This window comes from Emys orbicularis, chromosome 7 (assembly GCF_028017835.1).
Source record: "Emys orbicularis isolate rEmyOrb1 chromosome 7, rEmyOrb1.hap1, whole genome shotgun sequence".
Taxonomy (NCBI): Eukaryota; Metazoa; Chordata; order Testudines; family Emydidae; genus Emys; species Emys orbicularis.
This window is the reverse complement of record NC_088689.1, coordinates 6,612,955-6,627,828: the sequence shown is the minus strand read 5'-3', so window position 1 is coordinate 6,627,828 and position 14,874 is coordinate 6,612,955. Positions and strand designations below refer to the sequence as shown.

General features: G+C 45.2%; 1 protein-coding gene across 1 annotated transcript in view; it reads right to left on the bottom strand.

Moving 5' to 3' along the window:
* Window positions 1–14,874, bottom strand: part of SORCS3 (sortilin related VPS10 domain containing receptor 3) — a 469,336-nt gene that overhangs the window by 230,806 nt on the left and 223,656 nt on the right. The window contains exon 3 of the mRNA XM_065407380.1: window positions 9,798–9,897. Coding sequence (XP_065263452.1) covers window positions 9,798–9,897 — 100 coding nt within the window. The remainder of the gene's footprint in view (window positions 1–9,797; window positions 9,898–14,874) is intronic.

The following is a 14,874-nucleotide window of genomic DNA, read 5'->3' as shown; positions in this document are numbered from 1 at the left end:
CAGGGGAAATCGTATTTTGTTGAAAAAAGGAAAACTTGAAAACCCAAAGTATTTTGATTCAAAATGGCACCAGGGTGCCTTATGGGAGTTGTAGTTCAGGTACCCTAGGCTCCCACTCTCCCCTGTGTGCTGGGTTTTCTGGACAGACTATCTCCCATAATGCACCACAATGAGGAACTCCTCTGATGCACCCCAAGAGGGGCGAAATCCAAGAGCTGAATGATCGCTTCAGTGCCAATCAGTAAGGATGCCTATTAGGAGTTAAATTTCCACACAGCCCGGGGGATTCCCTAGCTACAACCCAAGCAATTTGTTGAAATGTTCCTTGCCATCCATCCCTCCTTCTATGCCCATCCACATAACAATGGAGTTTGAATCCCTCCATTCCTTCTTTGTGCGTGTTCTCGCTTACACATAAATGCGTCTCAATACTCAGCCTTACGACAGTCTCTAACACTAGCTGTAGATCCGCACACAAGGAAAATCCCTGCAAGCTGCCAAAAATGCCTGGCTAAAAAAAAAAAAAAAAAAAAAAAAAAAAGTCGAATTTTTACTTGGAAACATATCATTGAATTCTAAACTCCACAACAATTCTGCCCCAGCACAGACCAATTCATCTTGCTCCTCCCCATTCATTTCTACTTTCCAACAACAACTGCCCCAACCACAAACCCCCTGCACCCCAGCCCTTGATTCTGCCACACACATCCATGCACATAAAAGAGCGGCTGGCATCAGAGCTATTCCAGTTTACTCCAGTTAAGGGTCTGGCCCTGTCTCTGGCTCAGATGCAACAGCTGTAACACAACTAGCAATGCACAGGGAAAAAATTGTATTCAAAAGAGCAAACAACTGCAACTCCTGTTCCCACACTGCAGTAAGTATCAGCCTATAATAATGTGTAACTACAGCCCAGAATGCATCACACACAAAAAAGATCAACAGAAAACTGGCATTCCTGCTGTCCATCAGAGAATACCTGCAGAGCACCCAGCAACCTTTTGCCATATCCCTATGGATGGATCCATGGAACAGAAAATCCAAGGAAGGCAATGCCTATTTGAAGGAAAACCTTTGCTTTTTCACAGTGCTAGCCTGTTTTTCCTTTGAATCATATTCATCTGCAGCAAAGGCTTCTGTAAGATGATTCTCGAGTCTCTCGGAAAATTATCAGAGAGTCATAAGGCCCATTTCAACCTGTATGTAATTGATGCTGAGCCAGATGCCCCCTATTGTGGGCTCTCATGCAAATAACTGGGTGGGTGTATGTATTGGAGTGAAGGATGCGTCCTAGAATACGCTCTGCTAATTACAGCCTCTTAACGGGGGTGGAAATCTCACAGCAACAGGCACTTTGGCTTCCCATCATGATTGGAAATAATAATTATGTAAGAAAACCATAGCTACTGAGGACTTCATAGCTGTCCATGGGCCGCGCATCACGACCACCTGGAATTCCATGGTGACAAAAGGAACAGATCTCATTGCAAATGCACAGAACCCGACCACTTGAGCAAACGGAGAAATCGCCTGAGTTCCTACCATTGCAGGGACTATAATACAACAGTCAAGCAGTTCTGACTCCAGCCAGGAGAGGGCAGCGGTGCAGGCAGACCAGCCAATTGTTGATATCATTTCTCAGCTTCAAAGCACGATGAAAACATGTATCAATCCATCCCCACAACTCCTCTCTAAGCAGGATAAGTAGCAGTATTCCCACTTCATCAGTGAGGCAAAGAGAGCGTCATTGCTCAAGGTGGGATTAGAATTCAGTAGCTCCTGGCTTCCAGGCCTGTGCCCAGACCACTACCTCTATGCTCTCGTTTTATTTAACATGTGCTGCCTGCCCGTCTGTGACGTTACTAAGCAATCATAGGGTGTATTTTCCAAATACCCATTTCAGTTTCTAGAAAACGTCCCCCCAAAACACTGCCACATCCCACTCCTTTGAAGTATGAGACATAGCAGCAAGCAGCACTGTGGTCTAGTAGACAGAGCAGGGGACTCATGGATTCTAACCTGATTGCCAATGACTGAGTGTAGAGACTTGAGCAAGTCACTTAACCCCTCTGGTGCCTTCGATTACCGATCTGTAAAACAAGACTGTCCTAAATTTACAGATTGGAAAACTGAGGCAGTGTCTAATGTACACTTACCTGAGTGCGGCCAAGATCACACACTCAGGTGAGTGTACAATAGACAATGCTGTAAGGTGGCAGTGGATCCAGGGCCTTGGGAAAGCCACTTAACCTCTCTGTGCCTACGTTTAGGCATCTGTGAATACAATTTAGGTATACAACTGCAGAAGGCACCATTTAGAGATTAACAGCAACAGACAAATGAATATAGAGTATCTTCCTCTACTTAGAAACACCCTGATACAGCAATCACTGGAGAGCAGCAAATGTGGAGTGTTTAAACAGTTACGGACCATTGAGCAAACACCAGTAAGTTAATTCCCACACTCCTCCAGTAAATTAGGTACAGTAAGGATCACTATTCACCACTTTACCAATGAGGAAAACTGAGGAAGAGAAGCCAAGTCCTAATTCACAGTGACACCAGGAATTATTTATCACATTCTGAGCCAAGGGCTACTAGCCATTTAGTTGCTACATTTTGAGTCAATGACAGAGCCAGGAATAGGACTCAAGTGTTCTAAGATACATAACTGCTTGATCATTCTTCCTTCCACACTAGCTCCTGCTGGCACCATCTGTTGTACATTTAGGTGTCTAAATACCTTTGAGGATCATAGCCTAACTCCCACTGAAATCAATGGGAGTCAGATACCTTAATAGCTTTGAGGAATTGGGCCTTACCCACTTGTGACCTTGGGCAAGTCATTTCCCCTCTCTGTGCCTCAGTTTCCCTACCTAAAAAAGGGAAGAAGGAGGATCCGGGGAACTACAGGCCAGTCAGCCTCACCTCAGTCCCTGGAAAAATCATGGAGCAGGTCCTCAAGGAATCAATTATGAAACACTTAGAGGAGAGGAAAGTGATCAGGAACAGTCAGCATGGATTCACCAAGGGGAAGTCGTGCCTGACTAACCTAATTGCCTTCTATGATGAGATAACTGGCTCTGTGGATGAGGGGAAAGCAGTGGATGTGTTATTCCTTGACTTTAGCAAAGCTTTTGATACGGTCTCCCACAGTATTCTTGCTGCCAAGTTAAAGAAGTATGGGCTGGATGAATGGACTGTAAGGTGGATAGAAAGCTGGCTAGATCGTCGGGCTCAACGGGTAGTGATCAATGGCTCCATGTCTAGTTGGCAGCCAGTTTCAAGCGGAGTGCCCCAAGGGTCGGTCCTGGGGCCGGTTTTGTTTAATATCTTTATTAATGATCTGGAGGATAGAGTGGACTGCACTCTCAGCAAGTTCGCCGATGACACTAAACTAGGAGGCGTGGTAGATACACTAGAGGGTAGGGATCGGATACAGAGGGACCTAGACAAATTAGAGGATTGGGCCAAAAGAAACCTGATGAGGTTCAACAAGGACAAGTGCAGAGTCCTGCACTTAGGACGGAAGAATCCCATGCACAGCTACAGACTAGGGACCGAATGGCTAGGTAGCAGTTCTGTAGAAAAGGACCTAGGGGTCACAGTGGACGAGAAGCTGGATATGAGTCAACAGTGTGCTCTTGTTGCCAAGAAGGCTAACGGCATTTTGGGCTGTATAAGTAGGGGCTTTGCCAGCAGATCGAGGGACGTGATCGTTCCCCTTTATTCGACATTGGTGAGGCCTCATCTGGAGTACTGTGTCCAGTTTTGGGCCCCACACTACAAGAAGGATGTGGAAAAATTGGAAAGAGTCCAGCGGAGGGCAATAAAAATGATTAGGGGTCTGGAGCGCATGACTTATGAGGAGAGGCTGAGGGAACTGGGATTGTTTAGTCTCCAGAAGAGAAGAATGAGGGGGGATTTGATAGCAGCCTTCAACTACCTGAAGGGGGGTTCCAAAGAGGATGGAACTCGGCTGTTCTCAATGGTGGCAGATGACAGAACAAGGAGCAATGGTCTCAAGTTGCAGTGGGGGAGGTCTAGGTTGGATATTAGGAAACACTACTTCACTAGGAGGGTGGTGAAGCACTGGAATGCGTTACCTAGGGAGGTGGTGGAGTCTCCTTCCTTGGAGGTTTTTAAGTCCCGGCTTGACAAAGCCCTGGCTGGGATGATTTAGTTGGGAATTGGTCCTGCTTTGAGCAGGGGGTTGGACTAGATGACCTCCTGAAGTCCCTTCCAACCCTGATATTCTATGATTCTTATGATTCTATGATTCTACCTGCAAAATGGAGATAACGATATTTATATACCTTTGAGCTTTACGGATGAAAAATGCTACATGGCTGCAAAGCAGAGTTGGCTGAAATTATCTGAGAATTTGAAATTTCTATACACTTTTTTTTTTTTGTGGTGAAAAATATTCGCAATGGTTCAACCAGTTCTAGAAGAAAATGTTATTCTTGGACAATGCAGGTCGCAAAGCAGGTAAGAGCTTGAGACGAAGCATTCTCAGTCAGGGATCTCCCTATGGTATGAACTTGCAAAGGACAAGAGGCGAATCCAGAGTCTGACTGTCTTTAGGAAATACTGCAAAACCTTCCTCTTCAGAAAGGCCTTTCCAGCACAAGAATGATGCTCGCAACTTTGGCACTCCCCTCCACCCCAAAAAACCCAGTCAACCGAAAGCCCCTGAAATGAATCAATCTAAACAAAAGGAAATTAATAAATATATAAATAATTAAAAATTAAAACCAAAAATTCCTACCCCAAGCAGATGTTTTAGAAAAGGTTCAGAGAAGGGCAACTAAAATGATTAGGGGGTTGGAATGGGTCCCATATGAGGAGAGATTAAAGAGGCTAGGACTTTTCAGCTTGGAAAAGAGGAGACTAAGGGGGGTTATGATAGAGGTATATAAAATCATGAGTGATGTGAAGAAAGTAAATAAGGAAAAGTTATTTACTTGGTACCATAATATAAGAACTAGGGGCCACCAAATGAAATTAATGGGCAGCAGGTTTAAAACAAATAAAAGGAAGTTCTTCTTCACACAGCGCACAGTCAACTTGTGGAACTCCTTGCCTGAGGAGGTTGTGAAGGCTAGGACTATAACAGGGTTTAAAAGAGAACTGGATAAAGTCATGGAGGTTAAGTCCATTAATGGCTATTAGCCAGGATGGGTAAGGGATGGTGTCCCTAACCTCTGTTTGTCAGAGGGTGGAGATGGATGGCAGGAGAGAGATCACTTGATCATTACCTGTTGGGTTCACTCCCTTTGGGGCACCTGGCATTGCCACTGTCGGAAGACAGGATACTGGGCTGGATGGACCTTTGGTCTGACCCAGTATGGCCATTCTTATGTTCTTTACCCTGAAAGGAGAGAAGTGCCAAGGACTCCATGAAGTTCATTAGGGACTTTGCAATTGGTTTTACGTGGAAGGCGCTGAGATGTTATGGTGACGGGTGGCAGGATAAAATCCTAGGATAGATAGATAGATTTTTAAGGGCAGGAAAGACCGTTGCACCATCTGGTCTGATCGCCTGGATAGCACAGGCCAGAGAGTTCCATCCAAATACTCCCGTACTGAGCCCCATAACTTGTGTTTGACTAACGAAATGTTTCCCCACTCCACCCCAAAAAGGCATCCAATCCTAATGGATGGATGGATAGATAGAAAGCATAATTCATTATTGCATGTAAAACTCTGGGAGGTTAAAAGGTGCCATGTAGTTGCAAAGTATTGATAATATTAATCATTATTATGGGAGACAGGGGGCAGCCTGATATTAGGAGACCAGCACCTCCTAATGACCTGTCAACATAACAGCTCTAGACACTATGGAAGAATGCAACTGAATTCAATAACTTGCCATAATGCTCCCCAAAACTGGGGACAAGAGCTCTGCTTTAAAATAAAAAGGGGGGGGGGGTCAATCTTCTTGCCTTGTACTTTAGTTAAGCCCAGGGATACGTTGCCGATTCAGGTAAATGATGTTTATACACCTGGCATTCAGCTGAGTGCATAATTCCTATTTAGCCATTGAACAGAAGTATTTTTAGGCTTCAAAGGAATCTGACAGGTAATTCCCACTCCAGTTCTACAGGGCAGCTGAGAAGTGATTATCCTTCTCCCTAGTAAATCAATTAGGAATGGATGTATGTAGCAGGGTTCTCCTCCTCCAAGTAACTGTTAATCGTCTAAGCACTAATGAGTAGACAGCGTTAGCAGCAGTGTGCAAGCTAATCAATCGACAGAAAGTGTGAGCATCTCTGAGTCTGACCGACAACCTGGGAGGTTCAAGCTCAGGGAGAAACTGATACACACTGTAAAAACATTTCACCTGGGAATGGAGAGAGAGAGAGAGTTCATGTTGCCCTCTTGTGACAGGTAAACAAAGAGGTTGTAAGACTTACATCCAATGCACATGGGAAGTCACTGCCTATAGCTCAAATGGTTAAGGTTGTGTTTTCATATTGCAGTAGTGCCTAGTGGCTCCAGTCAGAGACAAGTTCGCCATTGTGCTAGGTATCGTATGAACATTTAACAACAGAAATGCTCCCTGCCCAGAAAAGTTTACAGTCTAAGTACGTGGGACCGCTTCCTGTAACATGCATTCATCTCTCTCTCATCCTTAGACAATGCAAAGGGGAGGGTGGCTCACGGTGACGTGATCCTGGGAAATGACAAATCCAAGACAGCAACGGAGATGCTCAAAGCACTTTACAAATTCTGCACATAGAAATCACTTTGTCTTCCACTGATGTGGAGCCAATTTGGGGTTGACACAACGCAGCGTTTAACCGTGTGCAGCAACAATGCGCGACCATTTAGGACTGGCTGCAGTTGAAGCGGCAAGGAGTGAGTACACATATTGGATGGTGGGGTAGAACTACCAGGGGTGGCCAACCCGTGGCTCCGGAGCTGCATGCGGCTCTTCAGAAGTTAGTATGCAGCTCTTTGTATAGGTGCTGACTCCAAAGTGGAGCTACAGATGCCAACTTTCCAATGTGCTGTGGGGTGCTCACTGCTCAACCCCCTGCTCTGCCCCAGGTCCTGCCACCGCTCCACCCCTTCCCCCAAGGCCCCTGCTCCTTCCCCTGAGCTTGCCATGCCCTTGCTTCTCCCCCTCCCCACCAGAGTCTCCTGCACACTGCAAAACAGCTGATTGTGGTGGGCGGAGGCATGGGGAGGGAGGGAGGGGGAGGCGCTGATTGGTGGGGCTGCCGATGGGCGGGAGGCACTGGGGGCCGGAGGGGGGTAGCGGATGGGGGGCTGCTGACATATTACTGTGGCTCTTTGGTAATGTTCATTGGTAAATTCTGGCTCCTTCTCAGGCTGGCCACTCCTGGACTAAGCTGTAAATCCAGAAGGGTTTCCGAAGTTGTTAGGAAACGGTGTATCCCAAGGCTGTGATTAGCCAAGGAGATAACTCTGATGATGTAATACAGTAGATTCTGCTTAATAGCAACCCCAGTATTAACAACTTTTGCTTACTAGCAACATTTTGCCGGCAAATGATCCTGTCCCATGGACTTTGATATTAATGGGATGTGGATCTTGGCAACAGGCACGCCAGGCTGCCTGTTAACTTTATTAGAAGACAGGTCCTACCTGTAATCAATTTGCTGGCTCCGAACCTGTGCCGACAAGTACTTCTGTGGCACATCGTGGCTTTCAAAAATGTTGAGCATCTCTCGCGGACAAAACTAGGGCTCTGGAGGCCCTACATGGACCAGGAGCTAAGCAAACGCGAGTAGCTGAGAAGTGGGGTGTCTCAAGATCCGTTGTTTGGTGCATTAAGAACAGTGTGACCGCTTCACAGGATCACGCGATCAGCACAACCCGGGACGACAAGCAGCAATGTGACGGCCAGGATGGCTTTTTATATACAAACACTATCGTCAAATTGTGCGCTGCTGCACTCCGTGTCCCACAGGCGGAGCGTCCACTCTAAGGACATACAGCACAGCAGGCTAAGATCTACATTTGCTCTGCTTGTTACAGTGCAACAATTATGGCACGTTTTGATCGTGCCTTTTTTTCATTTTATTTTTCAACATTGTATCAAGCAGAAATTGAATAAACAGTAGCTCAGCTTCTACAATTATCGTTGCTTTGTACGAGTACATGTATGCATGAACCTGAAAACAAAGCCATCGCTTCCTGGAAACTGCCAGATAATGGCACCATTTTGCTGGGAAACAAGTGGTTGCTAATAAGCAAAGTGTACTGTATCTGCAACCTGATATCTTGCTTCAGATCTTAGGTGGGTGAAGTTGCTCTGGAAACAGAATGAACTGGAATCAGCTCTCCAGCTTGCTTCATACAGCCATAGCTTTTAAGGCCAGAAGAGATCATTGTGATCCTCTAATCTGAGCTGCTGTATGGCACAAGCCAGAGAACTTCATCCAGCACCAAGAGACTGTCTCCATATCAATCCTGTGCACTAGATCTCACCAACCAGTTTTGAATCAACCCTATCTGATGCTTGTGTGGTTTCAATTACACTCAGTTGAATAAAGTCTCTTAATGAGGCCAGTTGTCATCTTTCTGACTTGCCTTTGGACTCTCAAAAAACCACTCCTCCGAGGACAACAGCTGGGACCTTGTGGGGGCAAGCAGTGACAAAATCTGTACAGCAAAATGCAAACAACTTTGTCCCATTTCACTCAGAACATTGACCAGGTGAAGACAATTTTCACGAGAATTCAGCCTCTGCTTTGAAAAAAATAAAAAAGCTGCCATATACATATGGGTACGGGTAGTTCTGGCTGATTGCTATAGAAATGTGCCCGCCATAAAGATTGCAGACAGAGAAATAAACATCAGTCCTGAAACCTCTGTGGCCTGACCGGTGATGGAAAAACAATAGTAAATAATAATAGCAGCAAAATACAACTCTGGAAAGCTATCTAGAGAGACATGAGATAGGCAGTTTGAAAATGATCAAACGTAACAGTCTCCGAGCCTGCCTAACGTGCAGTACTGATACAAGCATTTAGCTAGAGCAATCTTGGTCTGACTTCCAGGGGCAGCTGAAAGTGCCAGGGCTCTGCTAGGTCCTTGAACCACCACAATGATGACTTCAAATCAAAAAGCACTCAGTTGTCACGCTCGGTCTGTGTTCTGTGAGTCAGCTGCAGCTCTAATTGCATCATGTGGGAAGCCTGGGCAGAAGGCTTGAAAGCTATGACATCATGTTCTCTCCCACAAGTTCCACTCAAAGCTTGGGTCCCGGCCCACAGCTCCACACGCATGCATATCAGCCCTCTGACGTGAGGTAACCAGCCACAGGGGTCAGCTACAGCTTTTCCTCCAACTCTTTTGCTAAATTAAGGAAACATAAAAGGAAACAACGTCGAATGCAAGGAAGGGATGTCTTTTACCTGGTGTTTCCAATACTAAGTGGCTGATAATAAGGCAAGGAAAGGTGGATTAGTTGAAATCAGCAGAGGCAAGCGTCTCACAAACATTTGTGTGAATTCAGCTTATTTGGAGGTAGAACAGTCAGCAACAAGTCAATTTACCTCCCTCATTTCTCTAACAACAAACTAGACACTTTCTGTGTAAGATTAAGGGCTTGATTCTGATCTGTATTACTGCTGTGTGAATCAAGAGTAATTCCACTGAACTTCACGGAGTTACGCCAGTGTAAATTAGGCCACATTCACATCCTTGAGTGCCTCATGATTTACTGCTGGAGTTTGCATTCGGATCAGAATTCTTTTTTAAAATGAAGCGAGAATGGTAATTTTGTTTCTATGGCTACCAGATCAATGGCTCTCCCTTACCTTCCTCTTGTTCGTAGGACTGACATAAAGGTAACTCAGCACAGTCTTCAGTCCCACTTTGTCATTTAGCTTTTCATAGGTAGTGCCATAGTCCGTTGACCTGCAGGGAAGAAGAGACAAAAAGAAAATAGAAGGTTATTCAAACGTTGGGGAGGAAAATTAGCATATGAACAGATGCCTGAGGCTGCACATTCTTGTTCCTAAACCTGAGGTTTCATTCCAGGGAGAGGATGGAAAGGGGAGGAGAAAGACCTTGAGCCCTTTGGGACAGAGACTGTGTCTACATCTACTGCTCCCCATTCTGCACTGAGAATCACACGGGCAAACCCCTGTGCCCAGGCAGAGCCCCACTGATTCCAGGTGCACCCAGGTGGTTTTCAATGGAGGATCAGGGCTGTTTGTAGGCACCTAAGAATGATCCCTTGATCCCACGCAGCACCCCAGGCACTCCTGTATGACGTGTATTTAAAACAAATAGAACAGATGAGTCCACAACAAAAACCTTGAACACATTCCCCCCCGCACCCCACCCCACCCCACCCCAAGAGATCGGGATCAAAGTCCATATCCACATCGTAGCAACTGAGTTCATGTCTAAATCAAATGTTTCCATACTGCCATCTCTAAAACTCTGTCGCCCCCGTGCAGATCTGTGCCAGGGGTTTTATTTTTCTGCGTTAGGTAGAGAGATTCAGGCAGATCCCACAAGAGACAGCAGATGATCTGGGGGCGACGCTGCCCATTCATGACTGGCAAAAAGCACTGCTTCTGTCACAAAGGGGTTTCTGCAGCTTTCTCCTCCTCCTCTCTGGGGGCATTTAGAATCCGTTCCCCTTGTTTGTTGCTTCTCTGTGTTTTCACCCCTCCCCCCCCCCACACACAAAACTAATGTCCATGTAGTCTGCTATCCTGTCTTCAACAGTGGCCAATGCCAGATGCTTCAGGGGAGGATGTAAAATCCTCACTATGCACCTAACTGTGCAAAATTAATGGCCTGGGAAGAAATTGCTTCCTGACCCTTTATGGTCATCACTGCTCAGTTTATGCCCTGAAGCATGAGGATTGGTGGCCTTGGGATGTTCTCCTGTCCCTTTCCTCCCCCCTCTTTCCCTTCATCCTCCTCCTTATATATTTGAATAGAAAATATTTAGGAACGCAATGCACTTGCTAGATGTACGCTCCCTCTGATACCAGCTGTAGCACAGGTGTTCGTTATCATGATTTCAGTGTCACTGGTTCTGAAGTGTCAGGGGGTGCTGTGATCAGTACTCTGATCCCTACGCATCTGCTGCAGGAATGGGCCATGCACCTCTCCCAGTGCCAAAGTGAATAGCATTGCTCCCCTAAAGAGTATAATAGAGCTGCTACAGATCCCCTGCCAATTGACTGTAGAGTCTGATTGATTCCACAGTCTGTCCTCAGCCTGCCTTTTTTACTGCTTCTGTGTGGATAATGCTCCCCAGCATCACACTGAAAGAGTCCAATGTTGGTGTTGTCCACTGCAAAGCATCAAAACAAGATGTCTGGGGCCAGGCTCCAGAGCAAATCATTGGTGGAATCCATAAGGTGGGAAGCCCAGTTATTGTTACCAATGGGGCTAGGACATCTCATCATGCCTTTGTTCCCAATTTTTGTAGTTGGTCCCATCTTAAAATGAGCTAAACCAACCCCCATAACTTGAACACCCACAGATCATGAGATGTTTGGAAGCTTAATCAGATTCCAGTTTGTATGGCTTGAACTTATCTGTACTAAATCTATCTAGGTATCAATACCCAGATCATCACTGAAGTAGCTGGCTGACTTCTCCCTCTCAGAAAATGTTGAAACTAAAGTAGCCTGATGGATAAAACTGAATAATCCAAGAGCAATTAGCTCAGCTGTATGGGGCACCCAGTACATGCACATTCACTGGGGAAGGAATCTTCAACCTATGCTAAATGCTTTGTAATGGAAATAGAATGAACACTGATGTATCTCTTTGGTCTAGCCCCCACCGGCAGTGCTGAAGCTCTGAACAAGTCAGATCCATGATTATACAAGGGAAAGTCATGTATATCATGTAGTGAAAACCTGACAATGGAAGAAATCACTAATTTCAATCAGTGTTCAAATCAGTTTCAATCAGTGTTCAAATAGAATACAAATAGTAGTTTAATATTCCCACAGGGCCAGTTTGGTTTTGTTCCCATCATCACTTGCAGATCTCCCAAAACACTTTGCACTTGTAAAGATGTCCTAATGACCCTTTCTCATTAGCCCACTATCAGTCACTTGACTTGGCCTGTCAAAGAATAGGTAGAGAGGAAGTATGATCATTATTTCTTTAGCTTTCCTTGGGCTCTCTGTATTTCAGTGATGGCCAACAACGGCTTTGCAGAAAGTCTCAAAGGACATCACAGTAATACTCTGAACTTCCGTAACATCTTCTGTCAAGAGATCCTGAAGCATTTGACCAGAATTAATCCATTCAGACTCACAAAGTCCCAGTGGCTGCATCGGGAAACATTATCCCCATTTTACAGATGAAGAAACTGAGGCATTGGAGCGGTGAAGGCCAAATGTTTCAAACTAGGGTGTCTAAAGTTACACATCTAAATGCGTATCTAGCCACCTGAATAGGAGGCCTATATTGAGAGGTGCTGAATCCCTATAGCTACCAGCCTCCTTTCCTGGAAACCAACCCACTTATTTAGGGGACTAGAACGAGTAAGATGTCTAACGTTGGGCACCCAAGTCTAAACATTTTGGCCCAAATAACTCGCCCAAGATCACACAGCAAATGGTGAAGCTGGGAACAAAAGGAGAGCGCTGACTCCACCTTTAACCACTAGGCTGTACTCTCACAGTCACCTGTGCAGCCCCAGACTCCATAAGCAATTTAATGGGATTGCATGTGCTTATGCTCACTCAGGGTTAGCTTCACCAAGGAGGCCGATGAGCTGCTCACTCAGCATCGCAGTGAACGGATTTTATGAGCCCAGTGCCCTTGTAAAATTCACAGCCCTGAATTAGGCCCCCAGGCAACACATGGGAAAAGTTAGCAGCAGGAAACTGCCTTAATAACCCTTAATCCAGCCAGGGAACCCCCCTGGCATGTGGGAGAACCAGGTTCAATTCCCCACCCCCGATAGGGAGAAGGGATTTGAACTTGTACCTCCCAGGAGACTGCCCTAACCACTGCATTGAGGTGAAGTTTATCCAGAGGGCCAGCTCTTCCTTTTCCATGCAGGGTAGGTGTGCTCTGAGCATGCCTACCAGATCAGGAACCAAAGGCTACATAGGCACCTCCAGGGCTAAGACGCCTCAGTCCCTTCATGAATCTAGCCCTCAGTGGCTATACTATAATACCTCCATTTCCAACTTCCACGGTTCAAAGACCATCCAGTGCCCAGAGGTCCACATCCAGAGGTGCTTTTACTGTATACACGTCACAAGGAATAGCTGAGCTAATGACCAAAGACAGTCAAAATGGGATACATTCCATTGACTTCATTAATGCGTTGCCTTTAAAGGGCCACATGGCCGTTGATTTTGTTTACTCCAATTGTAGAAACAGGAGGTGGAGGAGATGGTGAATCTAGTGGCTCAAGCACAAGCTACTGAGAGTCAGGCTTCTTGGGTTCTCAACTCCTGTGACTCAGTTTACCGATCTGCAAATTGACTATAGCCACAACTAATAGCAATAATACTTAAATATTAGCAATAGCTACTTAAATATTATTGCATACGACCAAGAATTATATTCAGGATTAATTAGTTGATATGTGAACATAACTGTACTGCCATTGTGATAAAATAAATATGATGAATAACAATGATATGATTAGCAATGGTGGAAGTTGTGACGATGAGAGGAAAGACAGAGGCTTTCAGTAAAAGGTCAAAAAGCTCATTCTCCTGTACATTACCGCTCACTAATCTCACAACTAGAGCCGTGGGGAAAATTTCACACACTACTTTTTTTTTTTCCTGAGAAAAATTCTGATTCAGTGACATGGGAACGTTCAACAGATGTGTACATTTTGACACATTTTTCATTTTGAAAATAAAAAATGTCAAAAAAAATCAAAACAGACAGTTTCAACATTTTCAAAAGAAAATATTTTGATCTTTTTTTTGTTTGAATTGACTTTTTGTTTCAAAATTGCCTTTAATTTTATTTAAAAAAAAAAAAGAGTAAAAAGCTCCAAATCTAAAAGAAACATTTTGATTTCATCATAACAAAAGATTTGGTTTGACCTGAAATGCAATTTTTTTCAAATTTTCAATGTGATTAATTAAAAAAAAATCATTTTCATTTCAACCCAAAATTATTTTTGTTAGTAATTGTAAAATTGCCAAAGCCAGCTCTCCTCAGATCACAGTTTCCAACTTTCACGTGGTAAATAAGCACCCCGGCTTTCACAATAAGCCAAAACTCAAATGAATCCCATTTCAAAACAAGCCAAAACAAGCCAATCCCTGTGAACCCCAACACTCTATGTGACTAGATCCCCCCTGCAAGCAGTCTGGGACTGTGGTGGGCCCACTGTGCACCCCGACTCTCTCCCCCCCTTTACCCCCTTGACCGGAGCTGATAAAAAAAAGAAGCAACAAGCTACAAGCCCAACAAGCTACAACAGGGCCGTAGCAACAAAGAACGTGGCCCCCTCCGAACGGTGGCCCCCTCCGAACATATGTCCGGGCGGGGCCCCTTACAATGCAGAAACTGGAATGCGGTATTTATTTTGCCACTTTTAGGGGCCCCCTTCCTTGCGGGGCCCCCTCCGGTCGGAGGGTACGGAGGGCACTCGCTACGCCTCTGAGCTATGAACCAAAAACTAGCCAACGAACAACTCACAAGCTAATTAAGCCCAAAACAAACCCAATTTCTGCATTTTTTTCGCAGGTTTGGCATGTCTGCTCAGAACACCTCATCATCAGTTTGCTCCGCAGTGGCCAGTTTATCCTCTCTCAACACAAAGCTTTTGGGAGATCACCAGCGAAAAGCAAAACGGTGCACCAGGTAAGAGAGAAGAAAGATAAACAGGCCCTCGCACATCTGCATGCTACAGTTCTGGTTGGGATATGCTAC